Source organism: Emys orbicularis, chromosome 1 (genome assembly GCF_028017835.1).
Source record: "Emys orbicularis isolate rEmyOrb1 chromosome 1, rEmyOrb1.hap1, whole genome shotgun sequence".
In the NCBI taxonomy this organism is placed as follows: Eukaryota; Metazoa; Chordata; order Testudines; family Emydidae; genus Emys; species Emys orbicularis.
In genome coordinates, this window is record NC_088683.1 from 208,781,233 (window position 1) to 208,803,428 (window position 22,196).

At 40.8% G+C, this 22,196-nt stretch overlaps 1 protein-coding gene across 2 annotated transcripts in view; it reads left to right on the forward strand.

Moving 5' to 3' along the window:
* The window catches only part of ABCG1 (ATP binding cassette subfamily G member 1), a 75,333-nt gene that overhangs the window by 36,942 nt on the left and 16,195 nt on the right, over positions 1-22,196 (forward strand). For both annotated transcript variants that reach the window (XM_065408058.1, XM_065408067.1), the window contains exons 3-5: positions 17,800-17,917; positions 19,479-19,611; positions 21,483-21,533. In XM_065408058.1, coding sequence (XP_065264130.1) covers positions 17,800-17,917; positions 19,479-19,611; positions 21,483-21,533 — 302 coding nt within the window. The remainder of the gene's footprint in view (positions 1-17,799; positions 17,918-19,478; positions 19,612-21,482; positions 21,534-22,196) is intronic.

Below are 22,196 nucleotides of genomic sequence, written 5' to 3' on the forward strand. Positions count from 1 at the left end.
CCCTTCTTACCCATCTCCCCTGCCTTCTCCTTCTGTTTTGTTTTCACAGATTTTATCATGTCTCTACTTGGGGGTCTGGTCTTGCAAATACATATTACTAAACTTAATCCCAACTCATATTGCCATGCGATGGGACTGTTCATGGTTACAAACATTAGGCTTCTGTATCAGGAAAGAACTTAAACACATGCTTAAAGACCCTTCCTAAAGAGGGAGTCTTTCTTCCGTTCAGTAGGGTTTGCAGGAACCGACCCTTCCATTGTAGGGTCTTTGGGGGAGGGTTTGTCATTTTTATTTGTCTCTAAGGCACCTAGCACATTTTGGGGTGTTTGGTGATTAAATTATAAAAATAATAATACTGTAGTAAGAACGAACTGTAGGGAGTTTGCCTGAGTAAAGGTTAAAGAAATACTAAGGGTTTCAGAATTTGGTCCATAATAAATAAATGACATTCCTATTGGTTAAATATTTTAATATTCAAAAGTACATAAATTGGTAGCTTTAATGATAAATATAGAACTTCTATATTTATAAAAGCCAGTCCCCTCATAAATATCACATTATGTGGTTACCTACATGTGACAATTTTCTATAAATGATGACATTTGAAAATTATCATTATATGTATTAAAGAATGGAAATGTTATTATTCATTAAGATTTGAAAACCCATAGTCTGCCTACCAGTGAACTGCTTCATGAATCCTACTCAGTGCGCCACATTGTAATACAATGTTGTATTGTATTTTGGGGTAAAGAGCTTATATGGAGCTAAATTAAAACACTAACTAGAGCCTGATTTTAGTCATGCCCAAGTGGACAGGACAGATCAGGCTTGGTGTTATGTTTTCCATAAACATGTAATCCTGAGCTGTCAGTAGTGGGGATTAATTTTCTGGACCAAAAGGCATGAGCCTCCATTACTTGAGATAAAAGACCCAGGGCTGTTAGCTTAAAGCCAGTGTCCGATTCATAACCCTCAATGTGGTCCTGCCACTAGTGGGGGACAGAGAGCCACACAGAGTAAGCATGAGTTACCTACAAAGAGAAAATACTGTACTAAAATAATTTCAAAATGACTTTAATTTTAAGGAAAGAAAGAAAGGGGAGAAAGATAAAGCCCAGTTTAGGAAAGCATCCCTACTTAGGAAAACACTTAAGCATGTGTTTAACTTTAAGCACGCCCTTAAGTCCCAATGAAGCTTAAGTGCATGCTTAAATGTTTCCTGAATTGGGGACTCTATCTCTGTGTGATAGAGAACACTCTCTGTATATATGCACATGTGCACATCTTCTCTAACAGTCTACAGAAGTGTGAGAACAAAACTCTTCATGTGGTGTCTGTGCTTGAAAGTTTAAAGGTGCAGGACAGATTAAAGTTCCATGCACCATAACTGTGTTCTGTTGGTTTTGTACAATTCTGACATGCTAGTTTATGTAAACTAAGATGATGTACACATTCAAAGTTGATGATATAAAGAAGCAGCGGATGAATGTTACAAATATCTTGCCTTCACAACGCAAGTGTCATTTAATCCATCTGCATATCCATTTTCTCAACAATGTACTGGTTTTGAATAATTAGGAAGGGGTTGGGAATTGGCATAGAGTGTTTTATGGCAAGTTCTGTAACTTTTTTGTTAAATTCATTTTCAAGCACTTGGTTTTGTGTTTTGTGAGGATATGGGAAATATGCAGGTGAAATTTGTTCATTCTAAAGTTTCTGCATGAACAATGTATGGCCGGCAGATGCTATTCAGCCAGGCAAGATGGGTGAGGTCACGCCATTTGTTAAACTTTGAAATTGAATTGAATGGTCTGATGTTGGAGGGCTGGCTGCCTAACAGGCTGTCACATCTTATTAGTTATCCTGAAGAAAAGCATTATTCAGATATTAAAATTATGCAGTGAGCTGGCTCCATAATGGAGAAAGAGCATGGTATATACAGCCCTTATTGTGAAGTTTCAAAAGACTGAAAACTTTACTTAGGGCTTTTTTTATTTGGGTGAACAATGCAGACTGTCAGATCCAATAACTTGCACAAGTTTAACATCTAATCCATGGATTTGAGAGAACAATAAATTTACAGGGTCTTTTCAGGTCCTTCATAATCTACAGTTTAGTTCCAAATTCTTCCTCAACTACAATTTTAAGATCAGTTTCTCACCTCAGCTCCCATCTTCTCACCAGCCTGTCATCTTTTGTTAACAAAACCACATATAGTGGTGAATGACTTCATGCCAAGGTCTCTGTCAATGTTAAGTGCTAAGAATTTGTCACTAGCCTCCACTTTACCTTGCAGCATATAGGCAATCCAGTTGAAAAAGTCAGGTTGTATTTTTGACACTAGTACCTTGTGCTGGTGGCAGTGACACTATAGGCACCTTCACAAAGAGAGTTCAAAACGTGTTTTAGAGCAATGGTGTGAAACACCCAGCCCTTGATCAAGATCTGCCCCTCTATAGTCTTTTCAGACTCTGCAGGATGCAAGGGTTTATTAAACAAACAAGTATTTATGGTTGTGAAAAAGCCTTCCAAGTTTGAACTGAATATAACCAATACAGTGATGTATTCTCGAGTCTGCTGACAGCCAGAAATAACGGCACTGAGAGGTGTCAGCTGCTCCCATTCATCTCAGTGGCATGTTAATTCTAAAGCCTAATTATGACTGGAGCAGGGCAAATAATGGATTTTTCAGGTTGTTGGCAATTCCAAAAAAATTGAAAGGTTTTCTTTAGGGTTTAACTGAAAACATATATAATTTTCTTTTGGCAAATTGAAAAGCCAGAAAACTTTTTGTGTTGGATGGCTCTCTGTACCTCAAAACAGCACACTGGAACCCCCATATTCACCAGTGTCCTATAATTATGATAATTATGATATTATAAATTAAAAACACTTTTTTATATATTTAACATGATTATAAATGCTGGAGGCAAAGCGGGGTTTGGGGTGGAGGCGGACAGCTCGCGACCCCCCATGTAATAACCTTGCAACCCCCTGAAGGGTCCCGACCCCCAGTTTGAGAACCCTTGGTTTAAGATTTAGATTATGCATTTATCTTTTGTTTTCTTTGGTAGCTATCTCTGACCTTTTTATGCCTACTACTTATAATCACTTAAAATCTATCTTTCTGTAGTTAATAAATCTGTTTTATACTTTAACCAAAATACACTGTTTTAGGTAAAGTGCTTGGGTCAGGCTTGACAAAGCCCTGGCTGGGATGATTTAGTTGGGGATTGGTCCTGCTTTAGATGACCTCTGAGGTCCCTTCCAACCCTGATATTCTATGATTCTATGAAACTTCAGCTCAGTTTACAAAAGCTGGTACATGTCCTCTCTTCATTGGGGGAGGGGCAAACTGGGATATAAACTTACACTGATCAGGCTTCTGACCAGGGCAAAATGGTACAGCTCTGGGGTGTAAGGCTGGAGAGTTAAGGGGTACAGCAGTACCCCATTTCCAGATTGCACCTCGGGGATCCCATCACAGTTGGGTCACATCAAATGTTTCATTCCACCTGACTCCATTTTTTTTTGTTTAATCATAAATGACTGAATTGCCACTGTGAATGATAATTGACAGTCTTGAGTCCGGGAAAGAGAGTGAGAATGATTCTATAGCCTCGCAGCTAGGACTCTCACCTAGGCTGTGAAGTCCCTGCTCCAATGACTGTTTAATTAGTTATGCACAATGGAACAACTTCAACAGGAGAGATTGGGAGAGCCATACCCAGAATATTCCATAGTCCTTCTCCTGAAATATGGGGGACCCATGTTCAAATACCTTTTCCACATCAGGTGGAGGAGAGAATCGAACTGGGGTCTTCTGTATCTCAGGTTATAAGGAGACTATCGCCTCCTTTGGCCATTTGTGACTCCAGCCTAAAAAAATTAGATGTTTTGGTAATATCAAAATCAAATGGTTCATTTTGACATTACCTAAACATTTCAATTTTTTGGCTTAGTCAAAACTATTCAGCAAACTCCACTTGAATTCGTGAATAGTTTCAGGTCAACCAAAACTGCATTTTTCAGCTAATAAGTTATTAGCCAAAAAATAAAAATGCCCAGCTCTATTTATTTCATTTTAAAAGACAGATTTTCAAAACAGTTGTTTAGATTGTACCCTCTTCTGGGAAGCACCTAGAAAAATCTAAGTGGGTTCTAGCACAATCTAAATAACAAATAGTAATAACTTTGGTGTGCAGTTGTGTGCTTAATTCGCACAATTACTGCATACTAATCAGCATATACAAATCAGGTACACCTTTACCTCGATATAATGCTGTCCTCGGGAGCTAAAAAATCGTACCGCGTTATAGGTGAAACCGCGTTATAGTGAACTTGCTTTGTTCCACTGGAGTGCGCAGCCCCCCCTCCTGGAGCACTGCTTTACCGCATTGTATCCGAATTCGTGTTATATCGGGTTGCGTTATATTGGGGTAGAGGTGTAATTACATGTATAAATGCCCAAATAAACACAGGGCACAAATAGTACTTGTCCTAAAGTGCCAGACATCATTTTTATTCTTGAGTGAATTTGAATTCGAAAAGTTGAATTTAACAGTAGCTTGTGTAATTACTAGATAGGGGCCATATTCTCCTGTTGGAGTTTGTATAATCCCTTTCATTGTTATTAGATCATGGATCTACTGTGGATTAAGTGAAGTGTATAACCCTAGACCTGGCCATGGACTACAATTAGAAATGCAAATTAGACCTCTACAGAAATTAGCTTGACACACCTTTTTTATTTCACCAACTATGAAAGAAGCAATTAGTTTGGTCAAGCTGAATGAAATAGAATCCCCAAAATGAGCACTAAAGAGGACCTTGAAATGTTTGATCTGGCCAATTCAGACACTTCTGCATTCAGTGTTTCTTTCTCCTCTGATCTTTTAGTCCAGGACATGCTGCTTTACAGACACTTATATAATGAAGGGTGTTTGCTCTGAGGCAAATAATACTGCATTACAATTGTAAATTCCATTAATTGTCATAAAGCGGGTCACAGAGCTCAGACAATGGAAAAATCGTGTAGTTCTGCACCCCTGAAAATGGATAAAATATAAATATAGGGATCTTTGGATTCCAGCAATAAAGTGCAAAATGGTTCATAAAGGTAAATGTAACATACCAATGACAGATGAAGCCACTGTGACCAATGCCTGTGAATTTCCTGCTATGCCTTTTTGGTAGATAGTTACCTTAATCCATTTACTAGTCCCAAGGTGGAATTTTGCCCCCCTTTGTATACATGCCAACTGTCTCTCTGTAATAAGGAAAGTTCCTATTGTTTTAGCAATATATTTTCACTCTGTCTCTCCAGAATGCCCATTCTGTCCTACACATTTCCTTGAAGTTAAAAGATATCTATTTTTCTCCCCAAATATCATTGTTTAGAGTTGACTTAAGTTGGCTTATCAATTTTTGTCAAGAGGTTTTGAAGTTTAAATTATTTTGTAGCAATGCCTAAAAATAATAATATTTTTCATCAAAGATCTGAAAACCCTTCTTTGAAGATTAGTAAACCCTGACAGTAGCACTGAGAGGTAAGTACTTTCTGAATGAGGAAACTGCATCACAGAATGGTAGAGCTGTTTGGAAATATTCTGAAAGAACACTTTTCCATTGGAAAATGCTGATTTGTCTAAAGAAAAACATGTATTGGAAATATTTTGATTTCAACTAAATTTTCATTTATAAATAATGGAAAGTTTTGATTTTCCATTTTGAAATGACTTTCCAATTTTTTATAATATAATATAAAATAAACAAAATTAAAATACAAAAAAATGTTTTGATTTTCTCAAAATAAAACATTGAGATTGACCCAAAATTATTTGTTTTCCTGGAATATCATTTTGCAGGAAACTTCAATTTTTTGTTTTCATTTCATTTTGGAATGTAAATAAATAAATAAATAAATACCCAATTTGCATATGTAAACATGAAAGCTGCACACATACATTATGGGTGTTCAACTATGTGCGCACAAATGCATACCACATTGTCAAGATGTAACTAATAAGTAGAGCTGGGTAGGGTGCAGATTTTCTTTTTGCAGGAAATACTGCAATTTTTATTTATTTATTTATGTGGCTAGTGAGATGCTTAATTGGCCAGGTAAGTAGTCACAGACCTAATTTGTATGCACAGTTATGGTATTTGTATGCAGAAACTAGAGACACACACTCATCTTTGAAAATCTGTTCATAAGTGAGTTGTCCCCAAGGCTGCACAGTTAGCCAATGGCAAAGCTATAAAAGGACTCAGAAGTCTGGATTCCCAGACCTCCTACTCAAACCATAAACCCACATTTCGTAGTGGGACTGAGGAGGACCTACACTCACCTAACTTTGAGAGTTCCACATTTCTCAGGCTTTCTTTGGGTTATAGAGCTAAAGAGTGAAAACTAAAGGTCTTGATATGTGTACAGAAATCATTTGGTTTTCTGGAGCCTCGTAAACATGAATAAAACATAGGAATGAACATCTATAGAACCATGAAGGTGTTGCTATGATAGACGTGTTGTTTATCTGTTCAGGACACCAAATAGATTAACGAACTTGTTCATGGTAACTTTGCACTCATTTGCTACTTAGAATGTTGGCTATGAGATTTGATCAGCTTGAAGTGGGCTGGAACTTCCTCTCTGCTGACCCAGGTTTGGAGGCAAACAAATTACTTGTGTTGCTTGTTCTTGAGCTGATACAGTCAGCTGTGTGAAGGAAAGGGTACGCAGTTGGAACTCCACTCTGGGATGATCTTCTCTGAGAACTCCAGCAGAGTCTTCCTGCACTCACTCCCTGCTTGCTTTTCTAGCATCTTCAGCAGCCAAAACTTGTTAGACCTATTGTGGTGGCAGTTAGTAAGGTGCTGATGATGGCCATGGTCTCTTTCACAAGCACAACTGTTTCCTTAGGGTAATGGCCTGTTCTCAGCAGAGGCCAAGGTAGGGGCGGGAAAACTTTTTGGCCTGAGGGCCACATCGCGTTTCCAAAATTGTATGGAGGGCTGGTTAGGGGAGGCTGTGCCTCCCCAAACAGCCAGGTGTGGCCCGGCCCCCCCCCCCCATCTGACCCCCCCCCCCCGCTTCTTGCCCCCTGATGGCCCCCCCGGGACTCCTGCCCCATCCAACCCTCCCTGACCTCCCCCCCCCCCGGACCCTCCGCCCCTGACTGCCCCATCCAACCCCTCCTCTCATTCCTGACTGCCCCCCTGGGACCCCTGCCCCATTCAACCAGCCCGTTTCCCTGACCGCCCCCAGAACCCTTGCCCCTGACTGCCCCCCGTCGCCCCATCCAACCCCCCTCTCCTTTTTGACTGCCCCCCCCGGGACTCCTGCCCCCATTCAACCCCCCTGTTCCCCGCCCTCTGACCGCCCCGCCCCCTATCCATACCCCTGCCCCCTGACCACCACCCCGAACTCCCTTGCCCTCTATCCAAACCCCCCTGGTCCCTGCCCCCTTACCGCACTGCCTGGAGCACCGGTGGCTGGTGGCGCTACAGCTGCGCCGCCCAGAGCACCAGGACAGGCAGCCATGCCGCCTGGCTGGAGCCAGCCACGCCACCGCGCAGCACAGAGCACCGGGTCGGGCAGCGCAGCTGCAGAGCCGTGGCCTGGCAAGAGCTCGCAGCCCGGCCGCCCAGAGCATTGCGCCGGCGGCGCAGTGAGCTGAGGCTGCAGAGGAGGGGGAACAGCCGGGGAGGGGCCAGGGGCTAGGCTCCTGGGCCAGGAGCTCAGGGGCTGGGCAGGAGGGTGCCATGGCCCGGATGTGGCCCGCGGGCCATAGTTTGCCCACCTCTGGGCCAAGGATTGAGCTGATATGAATATTGGATTTCAGTTTACACTAGTCTAAATGTAGGTGAGGTGTGAGGAACATTGGTGAAATGCTGTGTGTGACATAGTCTGTCATCAGCTTGTTCTGTGGATAAACAGAGAACTTCAGTGCCCTATCTGTGTCACTGACACACCACACAAGCACTATATTAAAATAAGTATGGTAAACAAATTGTGCATGTGATACATGGAAAGACAACGCAGCCTAAAAAAAATCAACCCCCAAATAGGACAAATATCTGTGTTTTAGAATGAGACAAATGCTTGTTACATTTTTTCAGTGACTTTCCTTAGCTGTTTGTATTTTTCATGTGGCAATGGTAAAAAGCTGCTTGCTTCTAACACTGAACAAAGAGTAACATTAAAATAAAGAAAACAAACCCACAAGACCTTGCTTTCCCTAGGAAGGGTGTACCAGTCTAGTGGCATAGCTGCCCTGGTGAACCCTTCCAGGGGAGATGCAGTTTGTAGATTATACCAGCTCCCCAAAGGAAATAAATGATACTAGCAAAAACTTTTTTTGCCAGCATGAAAATGTCATAAGGAATCACACCCCCTAACCACATTATACCAGCAAAAATTTCCAGTGTAGACCTGGCCTAAGACTAGTGTATCTGTGCCGCTCTGCTTCACTGCGGAGTTTCTGCCAGCCTTCACCAGCCCTGTTCTGCCAGGCTTTCTGCTACAGATTTAAAGGGACTGTGTACACATCCTCACAGTATCCTCACATGAAGCTTTCCTCCGCAGGGCGGACTTTTACAACTTGTTTTTCTCTTGAATAATTCAACCAATTGGTCCCTTAATAGGAAACATTAAAAAGTTAGTCCATGTTGCCCAGGATGCTTGCCTTGTTCTGTAGTAAGTAACTGAGAGGTCTTTAGCTATTAATTTATGGGCATAATGGACCTCAGTGAGACAGCAGACTCATGGATTTACTAGGAGCCTTTTTGCATGACAGGAAGATTCCCTACTTCTGCCCCAAGGCAAAAAGAAAAGAACACAGGGCCCTATTCTGATCTCATTTAGATTGTTTTTTTATACTGGGGAACTCCATGGACTTCACTGTACTTTGACTTACACTGGTGTCAGAAAGATCAGAATTGGGCCCAGGGATTTTAGAGCAGGAAAACACCATTTTGTTTTCCTAATGGAATAGCACTAGAGAATCTAATCAAAAAAGTTCCTAGGTTTCTCTTTATAATTCACCAAGGCAATTGAATTATGATAAAATAAGTTAACAGATGCAACTACAATATTTTAAAAAACATGTTTCTTGTGAAAATATTAATGTCACATAGGTTATTGATTTTCCTAAATGCCAGGACGGTTTGTTGAATTTACAGCTGGGTGATTTTGAAGAGCAATAAATAACATCCCTGCTGAAAAATAAATAGTACAAAAATGAAAAATAACAGTTGCAAATAAATTTTGTATAATAGTTAATGGTGCCCAGCACAGTAGAAGCACTGATTGCTTTACAAAATCTTCAGGCTTTTATAAACCACAGCTGGCTGCAGGCAGAAATATGGAAGGTGGAGCTGATTACAATGCCTATAGTTAGGGTTTCCTAGCACTTTCTGTTATAAACCCATGTTTTCAGTTGCTTATAAGTTTGCCAAACTTCAACAATTTAGGCTGAAATTTCTCAGGTCAGGTGTCTGCCTGAAGTTGAGGTTTCTGAGAAAGTTTCAGCAAAAATGGTTTGACTGTTCTCTAGACTGAGATGACAGAGAAAAATAGGTTGTTTTGCCAATGTTCATTTTTCCAAACGTTTATTTGAAGAGCTCTAGCTCCTCTATGCTTTGGAGCAAGAACTTGAAATTTGGCGGGATCAAAGAGATGTCTTTTGTGTGTGAATATCCACCCAGATTTGACTCAGTTATAATCATCTGGAAATTGCCACTTGCACATATTCATTAGCATTTGTCAGGGGCTGTCTGATATAATTTGTGGATGTGCTAATTGCACTGAGCATCGGAAGCCTTAATTCGGACATTGCCTAATTTCAGAGTCCGTGACTTTACAATCTTAGCACTCTTTTAGCATAGTTTTTTGTATGTAGTTTAATAAAAGGATGAGAGAGGTTGTATATTTATGTAAATAAAAACAGTTAAGAACATAAGAACGGCCATACTGGGTCAGACCAAAGGTCCATTTAGTCCAGTATCCTGTCTTCCGACAGTTGCTTATAGGAGCTGACAGTGCTAATTGTCTACATTTATAACATCCTCAAGGTCAGATGGTAGCAGTTCTAGTCATTGTATGCAATGAGAATCCACGGAGAAGCAAAAAGGTGTCAATGGCATGTGTACAGTAGAGGTATAAACAGCATCAGCAGCTATTCAGAACCTTCAAAAGAATTGGTGATGCAATGGAAACAGCTTAGATTCATTTTCAAGGCCCAGTCCTGCTGCCATTTAAGACAGTGTGAAACTTCCATAGATTTAAATGGGAGCACAGCCAGGCTCTGCATGTCTATTAATGAATGCAGAATTATGCTAGAACTCACGGAAATTTTAGAAAGTCTGTGTGACATCTCTCTGAATACCAAATGAATGCATTACATCAATGAAATGCAAATGAATCTGTCATCTTAAAGATGTTATTTACTTCAGTAAATTCATTGGAGAAGCAGTAGTTCTAATGATGATTTTGACCCCAGTTCCGCAGCCTACTTCATAACCATGTGCGTAACTTTAAGCACAGGAGTAGTCCTGTTCACTTTAAAGTTAAGCATGTGCTGCCTTGGGACTATTCTAATTTTGGAAAAAATGAAAAATCTCAGTTGCCCCAGAAACCCTCGTATTCCTCACCAGAGAAAGCAGATGTAATCTCCTGCAAGCTTCTTCACTGCTGAGTCCTGCAACAAAGCCTTTCACTCCAGCAAAGAGAGAATTCTTCTCTGTTAGACAGACCCCTCTTATCTTCTATATTATGTAAGGAAATCTCCCTAATTTGGTTGATGAAAGTTAATTGTTTATACATGAAATACAAGGTTGCTTAGTACTTGACCTAGGATCAGAGGGCTAGAGAAATCTACTTGCTTATTGCACTCCGCTGCTGGGCAATCTTGCATCCCTAACTGTGGACCTATTCTGTGCCTCCATCCTCTTTGACTAGAGCTGGTCAAAACATGGAATCTCCCTTCCTTCTGTGGGAAATGCTGACATTTTTGGAAACAACTGATCTGAATTAGATTGAAAAGTCAAAATTTCCCATGAAATAAAATTTCTGAAATATTTTGTTTCATGTGAATTAAAACTTTTCATTTAGATAAAATCAAATATTTCATTTCAATTTTGACATTTGATATTTTATTTTTGTATGATTTTTTATATTTTTGTACTTTTTATTTTATTTAATTTTATAATATTTTTATTTTATATTTAAAAATAGATTTCAGTTATTTTAAAAATAGAATATAATAGAATAACAACCAATTATTTTATAAGTGGTCATTCCTAAGTGTTATTGTAATTGACAATTACTTTGGTAATTGGTTATTGGGAAGGCTACGATTTTGTCACAGAGGTCATGGAAGTCACGGAATCTGAATTCCAAAGACCTCTGTGATGTCAGCCCCTGTGGCTCGGAGCTGCAGGGTCCTGCTGCCTCTCACAGCACCAGGGAGCTGTGAGGTCCCCCTGCCACCTGAGGCAGGAGGGGTACGCTGCAGCTCCCAGCCTCTGCAGGGGACAGGGGGATCCCTGCAGCTCCCCGGCCACCACGGGAGGACAGGGGGACCCCCAGAGCTCCCCACTGCTGGGGAGGGGGCAGGGGGACCCTGGAGCTCTGAGCCCCCATGGATGGTGTGGGTGCCAGAGCTACCACCCACCTAGCAGCTGCCCAGTCCCTTCCCATTTTATCATGGTTATTTTTACTAAAATCAGGGCCAGGTCACGGGCTTCCATGAATTTTTCTTTATTGCCCGTGACCTGTCCGTGACTTTTACTAAAAATATCCATGACAAAATCTTAGCCTTTATTATTGGTATTGTAGTTGGTAGTCTAAATGGCATTTAGTTAGTTGGAAGTTAGTTACTGATATTCTGACAGGCCATTGGTAATTGGTATTCTAACTGGTCATTGGTAATAACTATTGAAATTGGTAATTGATATTCTAACTGGTAATTGGTTTGGTAATCTGTAATCTGTTTAGTAACTGGTATAATATAAAAATAAAAGTATCAAGATAAGATACAAATAAAATTTAAAATTAGGATATATATATAAAAAATAAGTCATTTTTAAAACAACCTTATTGAAACACATTTTGATGTTGATGCGTCCACATTTTCTGGTGGAAGAATGTTTGATAGGAAATTGACTAGTTCACCTGTTGACAATAGTATGAACTGATTAGCCAGCTTAAGATACAACTTGCAAAAAAAAGAAAAAGAAAAAGAAAAAAGGGCTATTTCAGATAGATTCCAAATACAGGCCTGATTCTTTAAAGCACTCAGAGCCTCCTGGAAAACATCAGAGGAGTTCAGTGCCTTTAAGAATCCAGGTCATTTTTCTGTTAAGAAAAATAAAATAATTTTGGTGAAAGTATCTTACAGTCTAGGGCTAAATTCAACCTTGGTGTAACTCTACTGAATTCAGCAGAGATTTACCTATTTAGATCAGGACTGACCATAGTCCTTAACGCACACTGGCAACTCTAAGAATGGATTATGCCTCTCTGAGGTACAATGCCTCCCTGAACTTCCTCTAAAGCAGTGCAACTCCTTGCTCCCCCAACATGAATCAGTGCGCAAATGGAACAATGTGGCCAAAGTGAATTGGGAAATAAGGGAAATTTTGCTATACGTGGTAGATATATCACTGGAAAGCAGTCCCTGTATTTAAGAAACGCAAATGTTTCCAAACACATAATCCATTCCTCATGAAAGACATGTGACTCCAGTATAGAATTTATAGGTCAACTGATTCTGTGGAAGATTAGCCTCAATATTCTGTAACAGAAGTCTCTAGTTACTTACGGCTCAGAATGTTTTTAATTCCTGATAAGGGATTACGCGAGGCACAATGCTACCACTACATAGTAAAATCTCCTCTCTTTGATTTGGCAGAATTAACCTTTGTAAGTAGAAAGACCTCTCACCCACTCCTGCTGAGAATAAGGTATGGAGTTGTATATGTTGGGACTTAGTGGTCTGAAATGCCAATTAATGACATCCTGATCTAAAATTCATTATGAGTTTCTTTTTCCTTCTCCTTTTAAATCATTCTCTTACACTTGCACTGTGTGTGTCATGAAGATGATTTTGGGAAGTTTAGTCCACTCCAGTCAAAGTACAGTATGTAAGATGCTTAAAATGTATCCTGCCAAAGACAGTAGTGCTGGATCCAAATGTCTAAATCTGTCTAATTGAAGATCAGGATAGTCCTTATTTTTCTGCAGTTTTAGCTATTTTCTTCAATTTAATGGACAGGCCCTGAGCAACGACTTGTTGCAAATTACATCTCCTTTTGGCAGGAGATCTCTCATTTCCATTTAGAAGAGTTTTTATAGTGAAAAAACTTAAGTTACAAAATACACTGAAACTTGACTTACAGATTTACAAATAAAATTTCAAAAGGAAAATGCAATTAAAACAAGCCTAGTTTATTTTTCAGTTATTAGGTGGACTAGTAGTGGAAATATATTTTAACCTGTTTTAGTAAAACTAGTGTAGCTACTAGTAAAGAAAGCCTTGATTTTTAGTCAATAAATGTATATTTTAGATGAATATTTTGAGGCTATGAAAATTTTTTAGGCTCCAAAAGTATCTTTTGGATTATATCTCCGTAAGTATTTATAACTGGCCCAGTTCTTTATGCTATAATATAAAAGAGTTATGAAGCATGTACTTACTGCACTATTCTTGGTGCTTATGATGTGTTGCATATTATGAAATCCTTACAGTGAGAATAAACTATCCTATAGAGTAAAAATCTATATCAGAACAATCTCAAACAGTAGAAAGTGGTGTACCAAAAAGTTACAATGGTATTTTCTGTGTTATCAAATGAGCTTCATTATTGGCCTTTCTTTCAGTCAATAGTATTCTAAACTAAGCTAGTACTTGGGCTAGTTGTGGGAGTAAAGTGCTACCTAATGAGTGAAATCCTGGATTCATTGAAGTTAATGATAAAATTCTCTTTATTGACTTCAGTGGGGCCAGGTTTTCACCCAGCGTAAGGGTATCACATTTACATGTAATGTATAGTAATTTTAATTGAGTGATAAGGTCTGACATACTGGTCCTTCATCAGTCTACTAAAGACCTGAGGTAAAGCCAAGAGTACTTAAAACTCATCCTTATTGGACATAAAGGACCAGTGTGGAGGGCCATATCCCTATTACAATTATTAAATAAATAAATAAATCTTAACATATTTTAAAAACATACCCTTCAAAAAGGTATGATTTTTCTTTCCCTTGAATTCTGGGATACAATCTGTGGTGATACTGACATCAAGGGCAACCCAGCCAGCCACTGGTATCTCAGCCTTGCCTTTCTGGATTCCCTTCTCCTAACCCTCGCACGGCAGGCTCTTTAAACTAATGTTATTACAGTTCTTCTTGAGGTTCGCTCCATATGGAGATTGTAATATTGCACCATTAGGGTCATGCTTAAGCACATAGCATATTGCCAGCTCCCAGATGACCTGCATTAGTCAGATCAGGCCAGCATTTCAAAACAAATATCCTCTGGCTTGTGAAAAAAAATGGAGGGATGGTTTCAGAGCCAGTATATGGGTGTATTTTGTTAATTACTTTTAGACAATGGCCTGTGGTATTGGGAGCAGGCATGTTGCTCCCTCCAGAAGTATTTGAGCTTACTTATTCTGGCCATGGTTGTGTTCCTTGCCTGTGGAACACTCAGAGCAGAAACTAGAGTGTGGATCAGAAAGATCCCTCAATGGCAAGGGTGCCCTCAGTGTTACTGGAGCAGGATGAACAGAGAACACAGAGGAGGAGGAGAAGACATAAAGGAGAAGGGGAGACCGAGAAAGAGAAGAGGGAATCTGGAGATGAAAGGAAAACAAGATAAGGAAGGATGGGCCATGAAGTGGTAACGAAGAGACAGAAATAATGTGAAGAGAATCTACCGCCTATTTTCTTGGTGCTTGTGAAAGTTCATTTTCTGGCATTTCAGTGTCCCAGTTAGAATCTATGCTAATAATTCCAGCAGTGGGAATATGTAACACATTGTGTGTAAATTCTTTCTGCATATTAACTAACCTAGGTTCAGTGGATTGCCAAATCCCAACATGTCATGTGCTTGGTTCTTTTCTTTCCTCCTCCATTTTTGTTTTCATTTCATTATAGAAACATTCAACACAAAGCATGGCTGTTTCCTGCCACCTGGCCAATATTTTCAGGTTACAAAGTTTAACCCAAGCAAAGGGTTGTTTTTTAACTCTTTAGAAACAAAAGGAGAGGCATTCCTGAGAAGTATAAATGCACGTCACACTCACTAGTGTATCTCCCAGGTTCAGTTGAAGGAAAAAGACCTCTAAATCCAAGTAATCAGATTAGTGGATCACAGATACAGGTTAGAATGAAAATCCAATTAGTCAGTGATGTTCTGCAGTCAACAGTCTCTGTGTTAATGTGGCTTCAGCTTTATAAATGATAGTTAACTAGATGTCATCTGTTTGAGTGCTAATCTAGGCAGTTTTATGCATTCAGAACACTGAATTCAGGTGTGAGCAAGTAAAGGTAGGTCCTGAATTTCAGTGCACAACAGCCATATTGTTAGATTGGGTATACTTTCAAAGGTTGTCATTAAGCAGCTAGAAATGGACCCAGATCATAATGTTTGAATCTAAGGTCTTCATTCATCTGATCAAATGTAGGTGCGGCTATGAGTTTAATCTGCAGATCCAAATTTTGGGGCTGTTCTAATTTAGGGCATGTCTACATGAGGAAGTTATGCTGGATAGGTAGAATGTGAATTTAATGTGCTATAGCTATTTCAAAATAGATTCCCATGTGGGCACATTCTGCAATAGCTATTCTGGTCAATTTCCCTGTACAGAAACCCTTAGAGTTTTGGTTCAGGCCTATCTTTAGGAGGAAATAATCAAGTAGGATCTTCTGCACAGTATGTCTCCTTTTGCCATGTTACTTTTGTTGTCGTCTTTGAGGGGAAAAGACAAATATTATATGTTTTGCTTTTAAGATATCCAAATATGAAGAATATTACTTTTTATTTTTTTGTTGGGCAGAGACTTTGAATAAAACTTGAAGCAACTGCCTGGATTTTTGCTTCAAAGCTGAGGTATTAACTCCTGAGTAGTAGGGATTGTAATGGAGAGGCTAGCACCCGACTAATATACAGGGACAAAGCCTTTGGAAAATGGCAGTTGGATTCCTAAGTCACTTTAGAAAAAAATTGTGGACAAGGAGGATCCAGTGGATATACTGTACTTAGATTTTCAGAAAGCCTTTGATAAGGTCCCTCACCAAAGGCTCTTAAGCAAAGTAAGCTGTCATGGGATAAGAGGGAAGGTCCTCTCATGGATCGGTAACTGATTAAAAGATAGGAAACAAAGGGTAGGAATATATGTTCACTTTTCAGAACAGGGAGAGGTAAATAGTGGTGTCCCCCAGGGGTCTGTACTGGGATCAGTACTATTCAACATATTCATAAATGATCTGGACAAAGGGGTAAACAGTGAGGTGGCAACATTTGCAGATGATACAAAACTACTCAAGATAGTTAAGTCCCAAGCAGACTGCAAAGAGCTACAAAAGGATCTCTCAAAACTGGGTGACTGGGCAACAAAATGGCAGATGAAATTCCATGTTGATAAATGCGAAGTAATGCACATTAGAAAACATAATCCAACCTATACATATAAAATGATGGGGTCTAAATTAGCTGTTACCACTCAAGAAAGAGATCTTGGAGTCATTGTGGATAGTTCTCTGAAAACATCCACTCAATGTGCAGCGGCAATCAAAAAAGCTAACAGACTGTTGGGAATCATTAAGAAAGGGATAGATAATAAGACAGAAAATACCATATTGCCTCTATATAAATCCATGGTATGCCCACATCTTGAATCCTGAATGCAGATGTGGTCGCCCCATCTCAAAAAAGATGTATCGGAATTGGAAAAGGTTCAGAAAAGGCAACAAAAATTATTAGGGGTATGGAACGGCTGCCATATGAGGAGAGATTAATAAGACTGGGACTTTTCAGCATGGAAAAGAGATGACTAAGGTGGGATATGATAGAGGTCTATACAATCATGCCTGGTGAGGAGAAAGTAAAGAAGGAAGTGTTATTTAGTTCTTCTCATAACACAAGAACAGGGGGTCACCAAATGAAATTAATATGCAGCAGTTTAAAACAAACAAAAGGAAGTATTTTTTCGCACAGTCAGTCTGTGGAACTCTTTGCCAGAGGCAGTTGTGAAGGCCAAGACTATAACAGGGTTCAAAAAAGAACTAGATAAATTCACGGAGGATAGGTCCATTAATGGCTATTAGCCAGGATGGGCAGGGATGGTGTCCCTAGCCTCTGTTTGCCAGAAGCTGGGAATGGGCAACAGGGAATGGATCACTTGATGATTACCTGTTCTGTCCATTCCCTCTGGGGCACCTGGCATTGGCCACTTTCGGAAGACAGGATGCTGAGCTAGATGGAACTTTGATCTGACCCAGTAGGACCGTTCTTATGTTCTTGGAGTGAATCAAGAATAGAGCCATTTTTAAATGGATCAGTGTAGCCTCATCACCACTACTCACGTAGTAGAAAAAGGCTGCAACCTCCAGTGCAGTCTGTAGGTTGTGGTAATGGCTGTGGTGTGCTGATATAACTGCCAACCTCCTGCATTTCACTCACTAACAGCCATCCTTGTCACCTCTGCATAGGTGAAGTATATTTTACGTACAGTAAATAACTGTGAAGTGTCACCATTTAGTAATATTTTCTTTCTTTCTTCCTTCAGGTTACAAGACCCTTTTGAAAGGAATTTCAGGGAAGTTCAGCAGTGGAGAACTTGTTGCAATTATGGGTCCTTCTGGGGCTGGGAAATCAACACTCATGAATATCCTGGCAGGGTACAGGTCAGTATAAAGGACCACGCTGATAATTTAGTCTGACCTCCACTGAAAAAGCAAAAAGACTCTGTAGTGGTCCCTTGCTCTCGAGTGGGGAGGGAGGCCACTCTGCCTCACTCCAGGCACACAGTAACCAATAGTCTGGGGGGACATTCTGACCGTCTGGGCGGGGCAAGAGCATAAGCCATCTTTAGCTACAGCCTGCAGGCTGGAGCAGACAGCAAACACAGTCTGGGGCCAAACACTGGCTGGGGCTAGTCAAAGCCTGGCATAGGGCCTTCCAGCCAAGGGGAAGTAGGCTGCCACCCCAGGGGTGAGGTTGGCAGCAGGGGGTAGGAGGACCTGGGCCCACCTTACTCCACTGGATCCCAGGCCAGGGCCCCCTCACAGGGCCCCCCTTCCGCCACTGGGTCAGCGGGGATCCCACCGAAACACGGTGACTCATTCTCCAGCAGTGTAACCGGACTAAAGTCTGTTTTCCCGGGACTACTTCCTACCACAGTCTGGGTGTAGGGCTCCGTAGTCCAAAGGTCCTCTGTTTCCTCGGAGTACTTGGCAGCCAGCTGTCCCCACAGCTTCTCAGCGCATTCGTCTGGTGGCAGTCCTGGCAGCTACTTGAGTTACTCATATATCTCTTCTGACCGCAGGGGGCAGCTCTGCTTGGCAAGTCTGGAGTCCTGTAGAACTCTCAGCTCCCTAAAAAAGATGTCTGCTTCCTCTGGTGGTCCAGCCACAACTGAGCTCCAGGGCTCTCCTTTTATACTTCCTGTCCCACCTCTGGACTTCTGAGGGCGGGGCGGATTTAGCTCCACCCACTTGGGGGAGTGTAGTGGTCCTTTGCTCTCTAGTTTGGATGGAGGCCACTCCGCCTCTCTACAGACTCTCACCCAATATTTGTAGAAAATAAGTGCTTCACAAATATTGAATTATACTATCCCCATTGCCATGTTCCTATGTTCCATGCAGCAGACATTTCTGAGTTATTTTTTTAAATGCAAAAATGCAAGACTAATATATATTTATTAAAATTCCAAAAATAAAAAATGGCTGCTCACCATCCATCTGATGAATTTGGCCCAAGATTTTATCTGTGGAGTATTTTAAATTAGGTTTTATCGACACTTAAGAATATGTTTCCATCAAAATTTTCAGGATGTAAGAATAATTCTTGATTAAACTGCAATATGTGAAACAACTGGGTGGTTTTCCCTCCCCTCCCCCCATAAGCTGTTGCTTTCTGCAGCTGCTGCCACCAGATCACAAAAAGGAGGGGCAGAGACACCTCACAAACAGCCTTTTAAGAAATGACTCCGCATTTCTGCAAGCATCCAAGTGGGCAGCACACTTTTTGCACAAGCTTGAATTAAATTTTTTGCCAAGATGTGACATTTCTTCTGAAACAATAAACACACACACTTGACATGTGCACTCGCTCTACTGTCTGTTTTGGTCCTAAGAAATCACCTAAAAAGTGGCTAAAATTGCCCAATGGGCCCACTCTCTGAGCTGTGTAGTAAAGATTGTAAAGGTAACTCTCATGCTAACTCACGTGTTTGTTTCATTTCAGAGAGACAGGGATGAAAGGAGCGATCTTCATTAACGGGCAGCCTCGTGACCTGCGCTCTTTTCGCAAAGTGTCCTGTTACATCATGCAAGATGACATGCTGCTCCCTCATCTTTCTGTCCAAGAAGCTATGATGGTGAACTTTCTTTCTGGTTCTGATTGGTTTGGGGTGTGGGACTAGAGAGGCACCCTCCATGCAGGAGAACACATTTTTATTCCTTGCTGTGGTTCTAGGTGTTAGACTGGACTTCACTTGAGTCTTCCTGGTTTTGCTGCTGTTTTAAGATCACAGTTAGGGTTCAGAAGAAAATTTGTGATTCATTTCCCCCTCAGGGAAATAAAATACCATGAAAGGCTAGTGTCTGGATAATAACGGCAACAATAGGCTGGTACCAGAGAAGGGCAACTACCAGTATCCTGTCACTTGTTCCGTATTCCAGTAGCTGCCAACTACTGGAGTCTGAAATGCTGGTCATGGCCAGCGTTGCCAGACTGAGTGAGTCTGTGAGAGCCCTGTGTGAATCTCTTTCCTGGGAACACTGGCAGGTGACCTGTTAAATCTCCCTGTCAGCTTTCCACGTCCTAACCAGGTGATTCCATGCTGTCATGATGCTGCTGTATGCCAGGACTCCTGGCTGTCACTACTCTTTTGTCCCTGTCTTGGGTCCAGGAGCCCTCAGATACAGCCTCTTTCCTTCTGTCTTTACCTGGACTCCCTGTGAAGAAGCCCAGGCCTTAAAGTAGATATAAAGCTCTTCCTCTTCACTCTTGACATAGTGCCCATAGTGCTGAGAGCCAGCTTGAGTGTTCAGTCTGGAACCTTCTGCTCTTCAGTTTGATGAGAAAATCAGCCCAATAGTTTTGTTGTACCTGCCGAACCTTCAATATATAAAGTCAGTAGTTCATGGCTATTATCATTTGGTAAGGGGAAAGGGGCTTTCATCAATTCTCTGTGGCCACAAGGGACCGTTATGATCACCTAGTCTGGCCTATGCCTTATCTGTTAACTTTCCAGAGTTGTAATTGTTCTAATACTGATTTCTGGAAGGGATCGTCTCTGTCAGAAAGCTTTCCTGGTTCATTTAGTTGAAGTCAAAGTCAAAGACCAATAGGGTAATGTTTTTCAAAGTGGCTGACTAAACTACAGCTGAAAAAAGAGAGCCTCTTTTGGTAAGTTGGGCCCAGATGATATACTTTGTCTAAATTAACCACTCAAAGTGCTGACAAAAAATTAATTACTTAACATTTAATTGCTTCTTATAAAGGTAGAGCAGAATTTTTTAGTTACCTCTTAGGACAGCAGATGGCGTCTTATACAGGATTATTTATCTCTCTACTTATTTTCTACATCACTGTAGTATCTGAGCACTTACCAAACACTAATGAATTTATCTTTATAACACTTCTGTGAGGTAGGAAAGTATTGCTATCATCACTTTACAGATGGGGAGCTAAAGAAGAGAGACTGTGACTTATCCAGCATCACACAGGAAGGGTGTGGCAGAGCTAGGAATTGAACTTCCTGCATCCCACTCCGCTTCCTTGTCCACTGGACTATCCTTTCTGATATGATAAAGCATCTCTATTAAGCACTTATTTTTGTCGGAGCCTTGAGTGGTCCCTTAAGAAAGCATGCATATGCCTACACTATACTCATGATTAGAACTTCATAGCTAATACTGCTCTTCTTAAGCTTCTGTTTTCTAATTTCTGCCTCATTTTAGAACAAATTGTCCAAAACCTAACCCCTGGTGCAGACAGCGCTATGTCAGCGGGAGAGCTTCTCCTGTCGACATAGCTGCTGCCTCTCACGGAGGTGGATTAACTACACCAATAGGAGTAGCTCTTCTGTCAGAGCTTCAGCAGCACAGCTGCGTTGGTGTATTTGCGCCGATGCAGCATTTTAAGTGCAGACCTGCCCTTAGACTTACAATGGATGTTCCAAAGATGTCATGTTGTTGACCAGTTCCAATTTAACTTGCAACATATTGTGTGCTTATATAATAGGTGTCTGCTCATCTGAAACTTCAAGAGAAGGATGAAGGCAGAAAGGAGATGGTATGTATATTGCTCTTCAAACTGAGGTATTCCTTTGGGTATAAATGCTGCATAGTGAAGATGTCAGAGTGAAATTTATATAGCTTGAGTTTGTATCTAAAATTGAATTGCAATTCATGTGCAAGAATGGGGTAAATTATAACATAACAAAGTTGACAGCTGTTATTGTGTGGGAGGGATAGTAAAACCCTACAAATGACAGTAAGTTTGATTAGGTAAACATGAAAGATTTATTCAAATATATTGCAGTTTTTGTGGGACCTTTTTAGTTGCACTTTGTGACTCAAATGTTTGGACCTGCATGCCTCAGGGCACACACACCCTTGCACATGCCCATACTAATCCCCAGTGCCTGGTTACGAGTACAATTCCGTTGCTGTGTGCGCGCACCTAGGAATGCACAAACATAGTCAATAGCTCTTACAACTGCTGCAGAAATTTGCAAGCATAAGTCAGGTACTGGACACATAAGGGCAGAGTCTTTGGGTACATCTTGCCAGACAGAAAGGGTGTGTTTTTCAATCATGTTAGTTCAGTTGAGTTAACACAATTAAAAAGCTCCATGAAGGTGCAGGCTAACACATCTCAAACTGTGTTAGCTTGCCACTGCGTGGTCTAGTGGGGAGACTAAGCTTAAAATACAGCCTGCCGATATGGCTTCCG